The sequence below is a fragment of the Microtus oregoni genome, unplaced genomic scaffold (assembly GCF_018167655.1).
Source record: "Microtus oregoni isolate MIOR12 unplaced genomic scaffold, Mior012 000042F_ref0000377, whole genome shotgun sequence".
In the NCBI taxonomy this organism is placed as follows: domain Eukaryota; kingdom Metazoa; phylum Chordata; class Mammalia; order Rodentia; family Cricetidae; genus Microtus; species Microtus oregoni.
The window spans coordinates 13595394-13616028 of record NW_024543209.1 but is presented as its reverse complement, the minus strand read 5'-3'; the positions used below and the strand labels follow the sequence as shown (position 1 = coordinate 13616028).

General features: G+C 40.9%; 2 protein-coding genes across 2 annotated transcripts in view; both read left to right on the top strand.

Moving 5' to 3' along the window:
* The first annotated feature begins 7286 nt into the window (after positions 1–7286).
* The window catches only part of LOC121434000 (serpin B9-like), a 46763-nt gene continuing 33414 nt past the window's right edge, over positions 7287–20635 (top strand). Inside the window, exon 1 of the mRNA XM_041632721.1 lies at positions 7287–7371. The gene's annotated coding sequence lies outside the window, so the exon portion shown is untranslated. The remainder of the gene's footprint in view (positions 7372–20635) is intronic.
* LOC121433999 (serpin B9-like) lies at positions 7298–18850 on the top strand. Its single transcript, XM_041632720.1, has 7 exons — positions 7298–7371; positions 9367–9544; positions 10232–10369; positions 10831–10948; positions 14560–14702; positions 15830–15985; positions 17799–18850. Exons 2-7 carry the CDS (start codon positions 9377–9379, stop codon positions 18213–18215), a joined length of 1140 nt encoding a protein of 379 aa, XP_041488654.1. The 5' UTR covers positions 7298–7371; positions 9367–9376; the 3' UTR covers positions 18216–18850.

Sequence of the window (20635 nt, the reverse complement as noted above, 5' to 3'; positions counted from 1 at the left end):
TACCTGCATGAAGTAACCCAAAAGGTGTAGCATGATTAATAAGAACCAGACACAGAAATTGGAGTTCAACCTGAAGGTCAGAAAAGCAAAACAGCTTGAAATATAAATGTGTCTATATATGAATGGTTGTAAATGTGGGTAAAGCCTATGGGTGGTAGAGAAGAAATAAAGGGGGATAAAAAGAGGTGCTAAGGAAGAGGGGCCTTACGGACATAGGTAACGTGAAAGCATGAAAGAGATGGGGGTTGCTTTGCATTAAGGGGTCAGAGAAGTGGGGGAGGGAGGAAAAGAGGTGAAAGTACTAAAACATACTTTATTTGTAAGCAGCATAATGCTATCTAATGTACTATATATACCTTGATGCTATCTACATGGTACGGTAATTCAAAAAGTAAAATATGGGATGGGAATATCTAATAATATATGTCAGAAAGATGTCTCCATGAGAATGTCAAATTCCACATTGGCTTTAGAGAAGTATCTAAGAGGTCCTCAGAGTGTTAAATAGGGAGCTGCCATGGTGCCCAACAATCCCAGTTCAGGTATGTATTCAAGAAAGCTCAAAGTTTTATCCACACCAAAACAGGTGCACAAAGCTCATGGCAGCATATTCACTATTAAACAAAGCATGGAAGCATTATAAATACTTACGACCTGATTAATGAATTAAAAATCAGTCTCTTGAAGATCTGGGAGGGAAGAAGGCAAGTGAACAAAGGAGGTGTGTGTGTGTGTGTGTGTGTGTGTGTGTGTGTGTGTGTGTTTTCTGGGAATAGGAAAGATCTTCCTGCAACCTTTCCCACATTCCTTCTGTGGCCTGTCATTTCCTGTCAGATAGCTGTTTGGTGTCATTGGGTTGAAGTGGGAGGGAGAGATCAGTCAAGTCTAGGTGATTAGCCTTGATTCACAGTTTTAGAAGGAAGCGCTCCCAGCGATGATCAGCACATCTGCACGCAGAACTGAGCAGAAGTCTCTACTCAAAGGTTAAGGCAGCAAAGTTTATAACACAATGTGATGACCAAGCCTTTGCATCCATTCCAGTCACCCATTATCTGAAGGGTCAAGGAAGAGTCAGTATTTTCAACAGAGCAGATGACCATGTCCCTGAATACCATATGGCTAAAGTGCTCTCTACAGAAAAGCAAATGTGAGGGTAGTAACTCATTGTCCATCTGTGTGACCTCATCAGAGATGAAAGAACTAGACAGCAGTAGGAGTTATGCCATACTTGGGAATGTAGGTGGCTCTCTAACAATCCATGGGCCCCAACCCTGATTTTATCAATTTGTTGCTACCTGTAAATTCTGAAGCAGGCTTAACTTTGTCTCCCAACTTCACAGCGTTAGTCAACTCTCCATGCCTACAAGGAAACACTCCAGCTAATCGACTTATAAAGAGACATGGCTTATTTGGGTTGACTCTGGAGGTTTCATGCTAAGGTTCACTGGCCTCAATTACTTTTGAGCCTGTGACAGCATGACATATCATGGCAGGGAAGGTGTAGCATGGGAAACTGCTAAGTTCCTGGAAGCCAGAAAATGACCAGAAGGAAGATAGGTAGTTGCAGCAACTACTGGGTACTAAGCCTTTAATGGAGGAAACTTTGTCTATATAAATAATGTTTACTTATTTTTAAAAAAGACAAGAAGATTGCAGAAGAGTGTGATATGAGATGCCACTAGTCTGGCTTAAGTAATACCCAGTTACACTTTTGCATTATAATTTTGAGTTTATTATAGCTTCTTCCTTCTCTCTCCCTCTGTCCCTTCTCTTTCTCAATAATTCTCTTTATACCAGGTTAAGTTTGCCCATCATCTACCCCGATTCCTGCTTCTCCTTTGATCCCTTGCCTCACCCAATCAGGGTCTCAGTTATCTGGCTTTGGTGGCTGGACTGGTTGTAAGCTTGTGATAAATATTCGACATTATTGATTGACACAGAAACACCTAGGCCATTTGCTTGAAGAAAAACTTGCTCCTGTTTGTGCGTGTGCTTCCTTCCTCATGGTCATGAGACAAAAGACTAGAGAAAAGAGAACTCTGTAATACTGGTGTGTGAAGACAGGCCAGAGTATGAGAAGGAAGAGATAAGTAAAAACCCTTCTGGGTCCTTTCTTTTCTCCTATGGCTAAATGGAAAGGAGGATGGGTCTCAGAGGACTGAAGCTAACTCCAGGCAGGCAGGCAACATGGCTTGTGAAGATATATAAAGGTCCTGGAGGCTGTCCCTACTCTGAATCCCTCAATTGTGATCTTCCCTCCATTCTTGTTCCAAAGATTTATGATGCTTTTTCTCCTACTTGTAGCAATATAATTCTGAGCCATGACTTTTCTTTTTCTTGTATCATGACTAGAATAATGTGCAGTGCATAAATACAAATTTGGCCATCTGAACATCTATGTATCAAATATAATGGCACCCACATTTGTAAAAGAAACATCAGTAAAGCTTAAATTACACATAAAGTCCCACAAACTAATAGTAGGAGGCTTCAACATTCCACTCTCAACAATGGACTGGTTGGCCAGACAGAAACTTAACAGAGAAACAAGGCAACTAACAGATATTATGACTCAAGTAGACTTAATAGAGATCTACAGAACATTTTACCCGAACACAAAAGAATATACCTTCTTCCCAGCATCTCATTGAACTTTCTCTAAAATTGGCCACATAATCATAAAGCAAATCTCAGCAGATGCAAATATTTTGAATAACTCTCTATATCTTATTGAGCCACCATGGGTTAAAATTAGAATTCAACAGCAACACAACCTATAGAAAGCCTACAAACTCAGGGAAGTTGAACAACTCCCAACTGAACTACGACTGGGTCAAGAAAGAAATAAGAAAGAAGTTAAAGACTTCCCAGAATTCAATGAAAATGAATGTACAATATATCCAAACTTATGAGTCACAATGAAAGCATTGCTAAGAAGAAAAGTCATAGTACTAAGTGCCCACATGAAGAATTTGGAGAAATCTTACATAAGTGACTTAACAGCACACCTGAAAGTTCTAGAACAAAAAGAATCAAACTCATCCAGGAGGAGTAGAATGCAGAAAATTATCAAACCCAGGGCTGAAATCAGTAAAAATTGGAACAAAGAGAACAATACAAAGAATCAATGAAAGGAATAGTTGCTTCTTTGAGAAAACAAAAAAGATAAACAAACCTTTATCCAAACCAATCAAAAGGTAGAAAAACAATATCCAAATTTTAAAAAATCAGAAAAAAGGGGGTCATAGCAACAGATAGAGGAAATACAGATAATTATTAGGTCATACTTCAAAAGCCTGTAATCCACAAAATTGGAAAACCTAAAAAAGAGGGACAACTTGCTTGAAAGGTACTACATACCAAAAATAAATCAAGAACAGACAAACAATTTAAACAGAATTATAACCCCTATGGAAATAGAAACAGTCATTAAAAGACTCCCAACAACAAAAAGTCTAAGGCTAGATGATTTCAGGGCAGAATTCTATCAGCATTTTAAAGAAGAGCTGATACCAATGTTCCTCAAATTGTTTCACACAACAGAAAGAGAAGGATTATTGCCAAATTCTTCTTATGAGGCTGGCAGTTATCCTGAAACCCAAACCAAACAAAGATGCAACAAAGAGAGAGAATTACAGACCAATCTCCCTCATAAACATTGATGCAAAAATACTCATTAATATTGTCACTAATACAGGCAAACCAAATCCAAGAACACATCAAAAAAATCATCCACCATGATCAAGTAGGCTTCATCCTAGAGATGCAGGGATGGTTTAACATATGAAAATCTATCAATGTAATTCATCATATAAACAAACTGGAAAAAAAAACCCACATGATCATCTCATTAGATGCTGAAAAGCTCTGACAAAATCTACCAACCCTTCATGGATACAAAGAACATACATAAACATCATAAATCCAATATGCAGCAAGTAAAGAGCCAACATCAAATTAAATGAAGAGAAATTCAAAGTGATTCCAATAAAATCAGGGACAAGATGAGGCTATCCACTCTTTCCAGATCTATTCAATATAGTACTTGAGGTTCTAGCAAGAGCAATAAGACAACAAAAGGAGATTAAGGAGATACAAATTGGAAAGGAAGAAGTCAAACTTTCACTATTTTCAGATGATATTATACTATACCTAAGTGACCCCAAAAATTTGATAGGAGAACTTCTACAGCTGATAAACACCTTCAGTAATGTGGCTGGATATATAATTAACTCAAAAAAATGATAAATGGACTGAGAAAGAAATCAGAGAAACAAAACCCTTTACAATAGCCACAAATAATATAAAATGTCTTGAAGTAATTCTAACCAAATAAATGAAAGACCTATATGACAAGAATTTTAAGTCTTTGAAGAAAGAAACTGGGGGAGAGATCAGAAAATGGAAGCATCTCCCATGCTCATGGATTAGTAGGATTAACAGTAAAAATGTCAATATTACCAAAAACAATCTACAGATTCAATGCAATCCCCATTAAAATCCCAACACAATTTTTCTTAGACCTCAAAAGAACAATATTCAACTTCATATGCAAGAAACAAAAAACCCAGAATAGCAAAAACAACCCTGTACAATAAAGGAACTTCTGGAGGTATCATCATCCTTGATGTCAAATTCTATTATACATCTATAGTAATAAAGGCAGTTTGGGATTGGCATAAAAACAGACACATGGATCAACGGAATCTAATCAAAGACCCTAACATAAATCCACACATCTACGAACACTTGATTTTGAAAGAGAAGCCAAAAATATACAATGGAAAAAAGAACGCATCTTCAACAAATAGTACTGGTGTAACTGGATGGCAGCACACAGTAGAATGCAGATAGATTCGTATCTATTGCTCTGCACAAAACTGAAGTCCAAGTGGATCAAAGACCTCAACATAAATCCAGTTACACTGAAGCTGAGAATAGAGAAAGTAGGAGTAGCCTTGAATTCATTGGCACAGGAAACTACTTCTTGAATATAACACCAGTAGCACAGACACTGAGATCAATAATTAATAAATGGAACCTCCTGAAACTGAAAAGATTCAGTGAGGCAAAGGACAATGTCAAAAAGACAGAACAGCAGCCTACAGAATTGAAAAGGATTTTCACCAACCCCATATATGACAGAAGACTGATATTTAAAATATATAAAGACCTCAAAAGCCTAGACATCAAAATACCGAATAACCCCATTAAAAATGGGATACAGATTTAGACAGAGAATTCTCAACAGAAGAATCTTAAATGGCCAAGATACACTTAAAGAAGGGACCAAAATCTTTAACTATCAGGGAAATGCAAATCAAAACAACTCTGAGATACCATCTTAGACCTGTCAGAATGGCCAAGATCAAAAACACTAATGACAGCCTATGTTGGAGAGAATGTGGAGTAAGGGAAACAATCCTGCACTGCTGGTCGGAGTGCAAACTTGTACAGCCACTTTGGAAATCAGTTTGACGATTTCTCAGAAAATTTGATATCAATCTACATCAAGACCCACCAATACCACTTTTGGACCTATACCCAATAAATGTTCAACCATACCACAAGACCACTTGCTCAACTATGTTCATAATAGCATTATTTGTAATAGCCAGAACCTGGAAACAGCATTTTATTAAACCAAAACAAATGTCAAATCTTTACAGGGTACAAGACCATTGTCCCACAGAGATCTGCCTGCCTCTACCTTTCCTGTGCTAAAATTAAAGGTGTGCATCATCACACCTAGCTCTAAGCTCTTAATTCCTTTTCACAAGTTGGATACTTAGCTGAGCAGGATCTTTCCTTGAGGTCACCACTCCCTTTATTCCATTTCTTAATCTTTCTATCTCTTTAAACAGAGGACTTAGCTCTATTCCACTTCCTGGAATAGAGGAATTCTATTTCTCATTTTCTCATCAAAAGCAACAGTTTGAAGGCATTCAAGGAGCTGGTGAAGCAGCTGGGATTCTTGCAGAAAACAGGAGTGGTCTGTCTCACTGGGCATGGTTTGAGCACATATGAGACTTCAAAGCCTGCCTCCATAGTGATGCACTTCCTCCTACAAGGCCACACATACTCCAACAAATCTACACCAACAAATAATGGCACTCCCTCTGGGGGTCTTTTTTTCAAACGATCAGAGATTAGTAAGAATACTAAATGCCACCCAATGTATGCTTTGAAGGATGAATCAGTGCCTTGAAAACAAGGGTTTCTGACATAAATGCTTCTGTCCTGGGACTGACTCCAAAGCTTCTGTTAGCATAGGCAGGTAGGCAAACATGACCAGGATCTAAGAAACTCTCTCGTACAGGGGATCTCATGCTACCCTCTGCCCTTTGTGGGCACCAGGCAGGTACCTGGTGCATAGACATACATGCAGGTGAAACACCCACATACATAAAATACATTATCTTAATTTAAAAGACTGAAGAAAGTGGGACATCTAATATACCAAATTAGAGGAGGCCTCTTTTCTTTGGGATCTGCAAATGCAATGTGTCCTGTCTAGGGATGGAGGACAGGACATCCTGTGCTAATTTGACTCAGTGTCTATTTCTGTCATTTTGCAAGGAGAGCTCATCCAATGGAGCAATCTAAACTCTGGCAGTTGGCAAAGTCTCTTGAAACATTTTTATAATTATTCTTTACTAATAATAACTCAGAAGTCAAATATTGAGGTAAGATTCTGAATGATCAGAGAAGCGGCAGAGAAAAGGCCAGTGACCTCCTTTGTCTCTCTTTCCTGGATCCAAAAGAGAATCTTTCTAAATTTCTCCATTTTACTTCCCATGTCTCTCTATATGTCCTTGCTCTCCCAAAACCTCTATGGCTAATTTTGGTCTATTATTAGCTCACTCTGCCTTCTGATTCAAAGAAAACTTTATTGGCAGTCTCAGGATTGTCAGAACACAACCGAAACATCCCACAATAGTCTCTTTTAGAAGTTAGCGCCTGAAATCTGCATGCTACACTAATGTAGACATAAGAGGAGATCTGGAGCAAACACCTTCACAGCTGAATTCCTGGCCTGGAAAGAGGCTTGGGATTAATAATGGACAGCTGCCATATGCTCTTTGCATCCTATGAATTTACTCCAATGGTATCCTACTAGCCAGAAACCCAAGGCTCTCATCAGATTTTTCTTTCTCCAGGACCCATGTGTTTCCCAACCCCCGCCAGTCTCAACCCTGCAGGGGCCAGACAGGATGAGGTCAGGCCTTTTACTCCTCCTCTGCCTGGGGCTCTGATCTCTGCAGGGTGTGGACTTCATGATCAGAGACTTCCTGAACTGAGTAAGCAGTTAAGCCCTACTCCAGGACAACAAGCCTTGAACACTGTGCTGGGAGACTGCAAAATTGGCAGGTGAGTGCACCCGGCTCAGTCCAGGACTGTGGGTTCTCTGGGGGTCACCTTTAGAAGGCACACACTGAGTCCAGGAGATGGAAAACTAGGACTCTAGGATTAGGAAAAGAAATAGAGGAAAGGTGATGTCTAGTGGGTGTTTATAGAGGTGACTTCTTGAGAAATCCAACTTGGGCAGTGGTAATGATGCTGATCTTAGTGCTGGGGTCCTAGAACTTTATTGATCCATCTTAGTCAGGCATAGACACTGCAGGGTCTCAGTGGACTTCTCCTCTGTCCTCTGTCCTGTTTCCTCTCAGGTGCTACCATCTAGCCCATTTGACTAACTTTGCCCTCTACTCAAGGATCTGCAAAATAGTGCCTCTTACTTCTGGGCCCTTCTTGATGAGCAGGCTCTAGGCTAGTATGAAAACTCTTCATTTTCATTTTTAAAATGCCACCACATGTTGACTGAACACTCTAATTCCAAACTTTACCTTGAGCATGCTTCAGGAGCTTAGAATCAGGGTGTCAGACTTCTCCATTGCCTTCAGAGAGCTCTGAATATCTTGGGGACAATAATCAGTAAGAGAAAGGAGTGCACTTAGGAGCCAAGAAAGAAATGGTTGTGGTAGAGGAGGATTAGAGTCACACAGCAGGGACCCTGAGGTTGTCATTTCCCAATGAAGGAGGGATGGTTGAGTAGCTGGAACTCAGTGACAGTGAAGGGGTAGATGAACTTCTCAGTGGAATAAACACTTCAAGGATTCTATGGAATTTTAATGAGGCATCAATCCACTTGGGCAAGAATGCAGGGGTGGCAGAAAGGCCAGAAGAGGGGATCATCCTGAGGGTAAGTCATTGAAATAAATCAGCCCCATCTTTCCTGAAAAGCATTGGAGGAATTATGGGGAATAGCAAAATAACCTGGACACTCTCTCAGGATGCTGTGTCCTTCTGTCTGGGGAGATGATAGAAGTATGAGTTGTGATGTTCTGAGGCTCCCTAGGGTAAGTGATCTGCATTTTAACACAGAAGAAAGCATTCCGGAGCAAGCTCCCAGCGTTCAAAGGTCATAAGACATCGAGAGCACAGTCATGGGATGTGCAGGGACTCAGATTTCGGTTAAGGTGTTAGGAGCAGTCACTTATTCTGGGTCAAGCCGTCCATTCACCAGGGACTGAGGCATGCTCAATAGAGAAGCAGCCTGGACAGGTGATCAAGGCCACGTGAGCAGCCACTGCAGGAGGTTGCCCCCTGCTGCACAGCAGAGCTAATGACACCACCCTGCCTTTGGGTCTCATTCAGCACCTCAGGCTCTTTCCTGTAACAGCTACAAACATGGAGACACTATCTAAAGCACACCCGGACATCTCAGAGGAGTCTTCACAGGCACACACAGAGCTTTGCTGCAGCCAGACTAGAGGACCTAGATGCTCATGGTTGTTTACTTCTTCCTTCCTCTTCTCTTCTTCCTCCTTATTATCCTTGACCTCACCATCTTCAGAGAGAGGACCTGGACTTTATGGAAGGAGACTAAAGTCTACCTCTCTCTGTTGTGTCTTTGTGTGCTGTTCTGATGATCTGACCTTCTACCTGTGCAGATGGAGCACGTGCTAGTTTGGTCTGTTGCCATGCCATACTTAGCTAATAACCTTAAAACTGGATGGATTGTGATTGAGAATAAAATTTTAAAACGCACTTAAGTACTTAGGAATTTTTTTTAAAAGATTTATTTATTTATTATGTATACAACATTCTGCCTTGATATATGCCCGCACACCAGAGGAGGGCGCCAGATCTCATTACAGATGGTTGTGAGCCACCATGTGGTTGCTGGGAATTGAACTCAGGACCTCTGGAAGAGCAGCCAGTGCTCTTAACCTCTGAGCCATCTCTCCAGCCCAGTACTTAGGAATTTTGAAATGAGAACCAAGAGTAGAGTCCCAGATTTCCCTGAGTCAGATCACAGAACCTCCAGCGCTGTACTGAGTACCATTTCTCCTTTGCCTCCAGACTCTGCATCATGAACACTCTGTCTGAAGCAAACGGCACCTTTGCCATCCACGTTTTAAAGATCCTTTGTCAAAACAACCCTTCGAAAAATGTATGTTACTCTCCTGTGAGCATCTCCTCTGCTCTAGCTATGGTCCTCTTGGGGGCGAAGGGAGACACTGCAGTCCAGATATCTCAGGTATGTCACCTGACACCTGTTTCACTTGCCTAAAAGTTGCTGAGAAGGGAGGGTCAGAATACGTACACTCTGTTTCATGGGGCAGGAACTAAAGATGAAGGGAACCATAGTCTCGTCCAGTATGATCTCTTTAAAAAGCATTGAGTTTTCCTGTGTAAAACTTTGAGGGATCGTGTGGATTTCTCTTACAAAATGGAGCATAAATAATTTCATGCTAAGACCTGGCGCCATAGACTTTAATCCCAACTGCCAAGGACACTGAGACAGGAGGATCCCAAGGCCAAGGTTAGCCTGGGCAAGTCAATTTCAAAAGAAATGGTCTTTGTGTTATTGGTTTCTTGGTTGTTTGTTTATAACTCCACTCTCTTACCTAGCATAACTGGGGAAATAGGTTCAGTCACAATACTGCAATGAGAAAAAAAGATGTTACAATTATTTGAATCATGGGTTGCTGTGTTCTAACTTATTTTCAGAGCAATATATTTTCAATATTTATTGGCAAGGAAGGTGAATTCATAATCCTATCTCTTTAAATCCCAAACCACCCTGCATTAGATACTCATGTAATTTACTATGTATTATACTCATGTAATTTATTATGTGAGCCATCCCTTTAGCTTGAAAATTCCTTTTGAAATCAAAATGTTTCTCACTGAGCTCACAGTGTTTCATTCTTTTTTTCCACAGGCACTTTGTTTAAACACAGAAGACGACATTCATCAAAGCTTCCAGAGGCTTCTCAGTAATCTGAACAAGCCCAACAGAAAGTACTTGCTTAGAATGGCCAACCGGCTCTTTGCAGAGATCACTTACGAATTCCTCCCAGTAAGTTGTATCAGTAGAATGACATCAATTGTATTCAAATACTTATTGCTAAAGATTCCTACTGAAGGACTCTAGAGAAATTTAAAAAATTAAGAGACAAGTTCTAGGTAATGTTATGATGTGCATCTGTAACATCTGCATTTAGGAGGCTGAGACAGGAGGGTCGTGAATTCCAGGACAGGGTAGGCTATATAGGGGAACTCAACTCCATAACGTTCCCCAAAGATGACAATTCTATAATGATACCTTGAAATATTTTAAATCTGACACTTATAAGTTTTATTTATTTATGTCTGGTCGTTCCCACTTACAAAGGCCTAGTACATGAAGACATTTGTTACTTAACGTGATACCTACACTCACTTTAGTTTATTTTTTAATGCCTTAGTATTCAGAGTGTTGGGATTCTTGCTGACATTTTAATTTTCAGTGTTACCTCTCTGAACATTTTCTCTCCAAAGACCTATAAGGAGTCCTGTCTCCAGTTCTATCACTCGGAGCTGGAGCAGCTGTCCTTTGCCAAAGCTCCAGAGGAGTCCAGGAAGCACATAAACACGTGGGTCTCCAAACAGACTAAAGGTCAGAATTTCAAGATATTTCACACCCCACATTCTTGTCCTTTCCATCCACCCCTCCCTCTTCTTCCTTCCCTCCTCTTTCTTACCTTTCCCTTCTCCCTACCCCCATGGACTAATCTCATGTTATTTCAGAGAGTTAAAGCAATGCAGACTAACATCATTATGTGTGGTATAATTCAGACCTCAGTGAATTCATGGAAGTTTTATTCTGGCTCTTAGATTTAAAAAATACAGTTACTTGTATATTTCTTCAGGACAGAGTGGTTGATACAAATGTCATAAAAAATCATTGGCCTGACTTTCCAGTCTTAACAGTTTGCATTAGAAGGCAGGGGTGGCTGTGGGGTCAGCAGTGATAAGAAGGGGTTATTTGGCTGTGGTAGGATATGCCTATAATCCCAACATTCGGGAAGCTGGGGTAGGCAAATCTCAAAGAGGCTACCCTAGGCTTCTCAATGAGGTCAAGAGGAAAAAGAATGTCAACGGACAGGGAAAGGACTTGTAGTCTGAAGCCTTGTGGACTAGGGCATAGATCTCACACTTGACATGAAAACAGTTAAATTTGCAATTCTAGTGCAGTGCAGAACATGAGAAAAACATGCTCCTACCATTCAAGCTTGGCATTCATCCAAAAAGAAGGCACTCTGGGAAAAAGTCCATTAGTTAACACGTGGCAGTAGTGGTTTAGGTGTTTGCCAGAAGAGATTAGCATGTGTAAAGATATCATTGTGTGTGGCTGCTAATGGTTCATGCATGAATTTTATTTTACCTAAGTAAAATGTATTTGAAGAGGAGCTGTTGGTCTGGATCTAGAATCGGTCTATCTGTGGAATTTATCATATATATATATATATATATATATATATATATATATGTCACAATAAAAAATAAAAGACAGGAGTGGTCCTACTGTTGGCAGGTCATGTGACTCCACCACCTCTGAGATGGAGGATTCATATGGAGATCGTCCCCATAATTTTACCCTGAGCTGGTTCTTCCTGCAGTCTGTGTTGTCTGAGCTCCCACCACATCTACCACTGTTTCTGCTTCCATATTTACTGCTTCAGAGCCCTTACTTATATTTTGGTAAAACTAGACATGACTTCCATTGGAGATACTCTGTCAGGCCTGCTCAGTTACATTAACCTCAATGAGTCTTCCAATAGGGGTTGAACTTTATTTGTTTTTATTTTAGAGATGACATGCTCCAAAATTGGTCTTTGAAATCATTGAGATCATTGTCTGGTAGTTGAACATTTCAGATGCCTCTGGGTACATTATTTTTTTCTGAAATGAAATGAAATAAAGCGAAATGAAATATATACCCTGGTCATGCTGAAGCATGTATGGGCAGCCCATTATATGGCAGTTTGTTGAACTTGTCCATATGAGATTTCATGGTCTAAATTGATGATTACCATTTACCAGGTCTCTTCCTCAAGAGGGTACCAGATCTCATTAGAGATGGTTGTGAGTCACCACATGGATGCTGGGAATTGAACTCGGGGTCTTTGGAAGAGTAGGCAGTGCTCTTAACTTCTGAGCATCTCTCTTTTATGTGTACTCAGCAAATATTTGACAATTCTTATTGTAGTCTTTACCTATTGGGCACACTTGACATACTAAGTTAGTGAGGATTCTCTTCTATATTGAAAGGATGCTCTTTAAACAGAAGAAGGGAATCTGTCCTCTGACCTGCACTATCTCTTCCAGGGATGGACAGCACTCCAAAGTATATGATAACAATACCTTCTTCACAAACTACTTTCTGTCCTTGAGTCTCTGATGTGTTGTGCTATGCTGAAACTGGGCATGACCATGGAGTGCTAGATGAGATACTGTATCTAACATTAGTGTATTAGTCAGAGTATTCTAGAGGAACAGAATGAACACGTATTACTAGGGGGATTCAGTAGATTGGCATATACAATACTGGCTGAGTAGTCCCACATGGACCATCTGCATGTGGAGAGGCTGAGAATCTGGTGGCTGCTCAGTCTATGGGGTTGGAGACCTCAGCAGTCTCAGCCTGGAATGGAAAGCCTAGAGGATTCCAGAGAGGCACTAGTCTTGGTTCACATGAAGGCCAAAGCTACTGGGCTCCAGTGTCAGCTGAAAATGGCAGGTGCAGAGGTGTGAACAGTGCAGACGCACTCACCAGTGAGGGCTGAAGGCAGGCAGGCAAAAGCAGTGCTGCTTCTCCCTCAGGGCTTTAGTCGGGGCAGCACAGGAAGGCATTGCCCACTCTGGGGAGCGTCCTCTCACTTAGAAATGTCCTCACAGACCTGAGCAGAGACATGTCTCTTAGTCGTTTCCAAATCCAATCAAGATGGCTACTGACCTTAGCACCCAGGGGAAACCTTGGTCTCCTGTGGCCCCTTCCACATTTCCTGCCTCTTTGTTCTCCATCCTGGAGTCATTTTTTTCAGCTTTTCCTATACCTGCTCTCTTTGAGAGACTTATGATGCTGAACTTAGTGCAGACTCCCTATCAACAAAGCGCACTATAATCCAGAACTCCTGGACTCAAGCTGATTCTCCCGGCTCAGCTTCCTGGTTGTGGTGGCACTATTGTAGCTGTGTGCCCAGGAAATGTAAGCTTTGAGCTCTTCGAATTGGTTTTAGCACCTGAGATACTGAAAAATATGCTTAAATTAAGAGCAGTCATTAAGACAATCAAAGTGATTTCAAAAGTTGATGACCTGGATAAAGAGAAAATCCAGAGCCTTCTGTCAGTGCAAATTACAGATCCTTAGTGGTGGCTGGCTGGAGCCGCAGGTGGGAAGGGTCAGTGCCCAAATACCCAAATGCACCAGTGAGACTTTGGGTGATTGCTCAGGTAGCCAGTTGTCTCTGTCATATACTGCATATTTTGGAAGCTGTTTGATTGTACTTCCTGCCTACTCAAGTAATATTATCTCCCTTCTCAGGCTTTCAGTGGGGTTGAAGATTAGATAATCATGGTTACCTTCCTCATTTGATTTAGCCAAGCCATTTCTGATGCAAGACTTTAGGACAGAATGTTTATTAAAACATTTAGCATGTGTTTCTTGCTTAATATTGTTTATGCTGGTTGTAATCCTGATTTTATACTTGATATCTGTTCCTAGTGTATATAGTTTTGTACTGGGTTTGGAACTCTCTTATTTAGACAAAAGGAGGAGGTGATGAGGAACCTTTGTGGGTTGGAACAATTAGGGTGTGACCTTTTGGGTATCTAGAGAAAACTGCCAACCTGCCCAGCATTCAGTTTCTCTCTCTCTCTGGTTCCCACGCTACACAGCTGAGGTTGGACTTCTCGTTTCTGTTCCGTGAGTTTGTCCCTTATAATAAGGAAAATATAATTGGTTTATTTTGGAGTTAGCCTTGGATTCTTTAACCTGTGTCCGCAACTCCCAACAGACTTAGAAGTCTTTCACAATCCTCACCTTGGCCATGTGGGCATGACATCAAGTCAAATATATTGTTTTTTTATTTTTTTTTTTTAAAAATATGTTTATCCACAAGCAGGAAATTTGAAAACATGATGCTTGGATCTGCCCAGATGTCACATCAACTTATTTCCCACACTTGTATTAAATGAACCTGAATAAAGTCTCTGTTATCTCGAAAGGGAAAATTCCAGAGTTGCTGTCAAATGACTCAGATGATCTAGAGACCAGACTGGTTCTTGTCAATACCTTATATTTCAAAGGAAGATGGAATAAAGAGTTTGACACAGAAGATACCCGTGAAATGCCGTTTAAGATAAGTCTGGTAAGTAACATTATCCAAAAGTTCATGCCAGTGTGATGAAGAAATAACACTGAGAGTTGTAATCGGCTGTGAATGTGTAGCTCTGGGGCTCAGTGGCAGAGATTGCATGTCCTGTGGGGTGCTGGGTTTGAACCTCAGTACAGGAAGAAGGAAAACAGGTAAGTACAGAAAACCATTTGAAACTTAATTTTCTGAATGAAAGGTTAAACTCCACAAAAAATGATACAAAAAAAAGAGTATTTACTGTCTGTGTTATTATGCCAGTGTGTGGACAAAGGCTTTGGAACATGACCCTTTGTAGATCACTTTAGATCCAACTGTGACTTTAAAATATTAATATTATTAACAGCACATTTTTCCTGCTGGATAATTCATCATCTTTCCCTAGTAAATCCCTGTGCAGGTTGTGGTTTGTTTTCACCTTGACACAAGCTAGAGCCATTAGAAATGATGGACTCTGCACTGAGAAATTGTCTCCATAAGATTGACCTAGAGGAAATTCTCTTGGGTATTTTCTTGATTTGCTATTGGTGTTGGCCCAGCCCACTATGGGTAGTCATGACTGTGTATGAAAGCAGGCTAAGAAGTCCATGGGAAACAAGCCAATAAGCAGCACCCCTCCACGGCTTCAGCCTGAGTTCCTGCTCTGACTTCCCTCAGGGATGCAATGTGCCTTGAGAGTTGTAAGATGAAATAAACCCTTTTCCTTATGCTGCTGTTGCTCATGTTATTTTATCACAACTCTAGAAACCCTATCTAGAGCAGTCCAATATCTACTTCTAACAATTTTTTTTTTGTTTTTTCGAGACAGGGTTTCTCTGTAGCTTTAAAGCCTGTCCTGGAACTCTCTTTGTAGACCAGGCTGGCCTCGAACTCACGGAGATCCACCTGCCTCTGCCTCCTGAGTGCTGGGATTAAAGGCATGCACCACCACCTCCAGGCCCTAACAATTATTTCTTTAATGAAACCAGGAAGAGGCTGGCAGACATTGACTAAGTGTTCATTGGACCACATATAGTGTTTTCACTGTGAGTGCTGAGAACACTCCCGACATTAACTTCTGCTCACTTGGAAACATTCTGACCTCTCTGAATAATGCCTTTTATGCCATTTGTTTGTGTGTTCAGAAGGAAGAGAGACCAGTGCAGATGATGCGTCAGGAAGACAGATTTAACCTCGCCCACGTGAAGGAAGTACAGGCACAGGTGCTGGTGATGCCCTATGAGGGCCTGGAGCTGAGCTTTGTGGTCCTGCTCCCGGACAATGGTGTGGACCTCAGCCAGGTGAGGCAAAAGAGTCCCTAGCAATCACCACACTAAAATGTCTTCAGGGAGAATCCGGTGTCCCTGGTGTCCTTTCTCATTAGAGCAGAGCTCAATGTTCTCAACTTGACAACTGCCATTTGAGTATTTAGTGCTTACAGACCCAGCTTCCAGCTCTGTGCACGCTCTGCGTTTTGGGATCAAATCTGTGTCTAAGACTCCCATTGTGGGTGGTGTGACCTTGTCATATGACATAACTTCATCACTAGGGAGATGGTACCCGAAAGGATGAAAGGAGGGCAACTTGGGCAAGATGCTTAGCATAGTGCTTGAACATAATTACCTCCCTGTAAATATAACTATATCATAATTTTTGTTAACAATTTATTTTAATTTTGGAGAAGATAAAATAGACAGAAAAAGTATTGCCCTTTTACCCAAGAAAGAGGAAGAGCAGGGGTGCCAGCTGGGCAGGACAAAGTCAGGCACATCATAATGCCACATCTTGGTCTTCCTTGGAGCAGGATACCCACAGTGCGTCAGCCACCCTCTGAATGGAGGGTAGTGCATCAGCCACACTCTGAATGGAGGGTAGTGCAGTGTGCATGACATAAGGGGTCTTTGTAAGCAGAATAGCTCCCCTGGCTCTTCCCATCCAGCTCCCTAACTGTGGCATCACTTCTGGTGTTAGTTTTTTATCACTGACAAAATGCCTGACATGAATAACCTAGGAGAGGAAGTATTTATGTAGGCTCACAGATTCAGAGGGCTCATTTTATGTTACCTGGCACATCCTTGGTTTCTATTAAGGCAGGTGCATGTGGCAGATAATTCAGACCTTCAGTGAACAGGAAGCAGAGAAAGAATGTATATGGAATGAGAATGACCTTGAGAGATATACCTCCAGGCACTATTTTCATTCAGCTAGATCCCCTAATGCCTGAATCTTAGCAGCCTCCCAAACAAGGGTTCAGATATGAGGCTTTTGGTGTAATTTTATATTCATGCCCCAACAGCCCACAAAACACAAAGAACCCAATCCTAGATAGACATTTCCTTCCAGGATGGCTCACACCAATTCCTATCTTGACCATTTTTAATGGTTTTAGTTTCTATGGTTTATTGTTTTCAAAACTATAGATTAAAAACTTCTGTCTTATCCAGTCTTTCAGTCATAGAGTGCCAACGAAACACACAGAGGCTTATATTAATTTTAAACTGTTTGGTCTGTTAACCCGGCTTAATATTAACTTATTCTTCCAACTTGAGTTAACCCATAATTCTTGTCTCTGTTTAGCCACGTGGCTTGGTACCTTTTCTCAGTGAGGCATTCTCATCTTGCTTCCTCACTGTCTGACTGGTGACTGACTCTCTACCTCTCCTCATATCCGAATCATATTTGTATGGTTGCCCTGCTCTTACTTCTTGACTGGCTACTGGGCATACAGTGTTTTATTAAACTAATATGAGTGACAAATCTTTAGAGCATAAAAGAGCACAAAATTAAATCTAGTTAAAACAAAACAAAACTAAAGCAAACACAATCTAAACCATTATCACCTGGACATGGACATCTATCAGAATAAATGATGTTTCAGAAGAGATTTAGGAGATGACAACTAAGTGTTCCTACTCCTGGGCTCCTTGGCCACCATGCCCATCAGGGAAGTCACACACAGACTAGCAGGTCAGTGGGACCCTTACAATGCCTCTCTATGTAAATAAGTAGTACCCCCTGTAGGATGATGGAGGGTTCTCTGAGCAGGAAGTGACTATGAGCCTCTTGGTAAGACCTCAAGCATGAAACTGACAGTCTATAATTCTGCTTTATCAGGTGGAAAACAATCTCACTTTTGAGACGTTAATGACCTGGACCAAACCTGACTTTATGAAGAGCATTATGGTTGAGGTTTTCCTTCCAAAATTTAAACTACAAGAGGATTATGACATGAAGTCTGTGTTTCAGCACTTGGGAATGGTGGATGTCTTCCAAGGCGGCAAGGCTGATTTATCAGGAATGTCTCCAGAGAGAGACCTATGTCTGTCCAAGTTTGTTCACAAGAGTGTTGTGGAGGTCAACGAAGGCGGCACTGAGGCTGCAGCATCTTCAGCTGGAAAAGATGTATTTTACTGCGACTGTGATGATGATGATGATGTTCCAACGTTCTGTGCAGACCACCCCTTCCTTTTCTTCATCAGGCACAACAAAACCAATAGCCTCCTGTTCTGTGGCAGGTTCTCCTCTCCCTAAAGGCACAGTTACCATTTGGGAAACAGTTTACAACTCTGTGAGGATGGGCATGGAGGGGTATGAAAGCACTATCCTCCTGACAGCCTCATCTAATGAGGCCCATATTCCTCTCTGCCTACCTTGACATTCATCTGTTCCCTTTGCCAGGTTACGGGACCACAGAGTGATTTGTTTTTTTGTTGTCTTTAGGAGCCAAACAAATCCAACAAGGTAGCCTATAGGGTTATCTAAGGTGACCCTAATAAAGATCCTACACACTGCACAGAAAAGCCACGCCTGCTATATACACTGTGCTTTCCTGGCTCCTCAACTCTTGCCATCACTTGCCTTAACCTGTTCACATCATAGTAAACACTTCTGTGGATGATGATCACAGATCTCCTAGTGATTGGCCCTTAGTGCACATTTTAACTTTACTTTTCTTTGCTGTTCACCAGTCACCGGGTGTGTGCCCACCACTGTGTTAGGCTTGGGGGCAGGTGCAGACAGTGTGGTCCTCTAACAGCTGGCCTTTTCTATATGTTGTCAACTTATCTAGGAGTCCTGACAGCTAGCTTGGACTACCACATGTTCCCTCACAGGAGTCACACTTCTGTAGACAATTGGGCTTCACCACAACCAACTGTAATAATAATTCTTTGAAGCCCTTAAAGGTCATTTCAAAATAAAGTCTGTTTTCTCATCAACCATGTTGTTTTTTGAATTTTAATTGGGTCATTTACAGTGGTTACTTTATCTGTTTGCCTTCTACATGTTACATACTCACCTAACTAGACCTTATAGTCATTAGTGGTCAAGGTCATATCTAAGGATGCCATATAACCCAGGCTATGCCACTTATAGGTGGCATAAATGATTCACCTATATAAGAGTGCCATAATTGGGCTTGAGAGAAGGCTCAGAATTTTGGAGCCAGGAACACTTTCCACTCTCTATATGGCAGATCATCACCTCCTCTAACTCAGGCTTCAGGGATACTAAGGCCCTCTTTCTCCTGAAATCGGATGCCTGTATGCATATGGTGAATGCGACTTAAATCAGACTCACATGCATACAGACAAACTTAAAAATAAATAAATTTTAAGTGAAGAATGCAGTAACATTTTATCAATTTTTATGTAATACCTACTATTGTGCATTTTTAAATATTTTGCTTGTATTCTTTCATGTAATAAAATCAACAATACTTGGGTAAGAGATTCAGTATGTGTCAAAGCCATCTTCTCAGCACCCCATGGAACCTTCTCTAAAATGACCTACACACTTGGTAACAAAGCAAATCTCAACAGATACAAAAAATTGGAATAACCCCCTGTATATTATTGGAGCACCATGGTTAAAAAGTTAGAATTCAACAAAAACACTAATTGCTGAAAGCCTACAAACTCATGGAAATTGAGAAGTGATCAATTGAATCACCCCCTTGGTCAAGGAAGAAATATGAAAAGAAACTAAAGACTCCCTAGAATCAACAAAATGAAGGCACAGCATACCCAACCTATCAAAGCAGTGCTAAGAGGGAAGTTCATAGCACTAAGTGCTCACATAAAGAAAGTGGAGAAATCTTACATTAGTGACTTAACAACACACCTGAAAGCTCTAGAACAAAAAGAAGCAGACTCACTCAGGAGGAGTAGAAGACAGGAAATAATGAAATTGAGGGCTGAAGTCAATAAAATAGAAACAAGGAAAACAATACAAAGAATCAGTGAAACAAAGAACTGGGTCTTTGAGAAACTCAACAAGATAGACAAACCCTTATCCAAACTAATCAAAAGGCAGAGAGAGAGCATCCAAATTAACAAAATCAGAAATAAAAATGGGGACATAACAGCAGATCTCCCTGTTCTTATTATGCCACACTCAAGTTGGTTCTCCATTAAATCCCTGTCTGGATTTGAATATATCTACCATTTTTTTATTAAATTTTCCCAAGGTCTATATTTTAGCACTGAGATTAACTCACTTTCTCAATGCTAAAACAAAAATTAAAATGCTAATAATATTTACAATTGACTTTACATAAAATCCATCTAAACTAGTTATACTCTCATTTAATTGTGCCATTTTCAAACTGCCTAGCATATTATCATATAGAAACCTAAATCCTTCCATTGTAATGATTTTTTCATTTTTATTACTTTAAAAATAATATAAATCAAAATTTCCACTTCCTCCCCTCCTCCCTCTTTCCTCCCATTCCCCCAACACCCTACCCCCTCCAGTCCTAAGAGAGGGCAAGGCACCCTGCCCTGTGGGAAGTCCAAGGCCCTCCCCATTATATCCAGGTTGAGTAGGGTATGCATCCAAAGAGAATAGGATCCCAAAAAGCTAGTACATGCAGTAGAGACAAATCCCAGTGCCATTGTCATTGGCCCCTAAGTCTGCCCCAACTGTCAACCACATTCAGAGGGACCAGT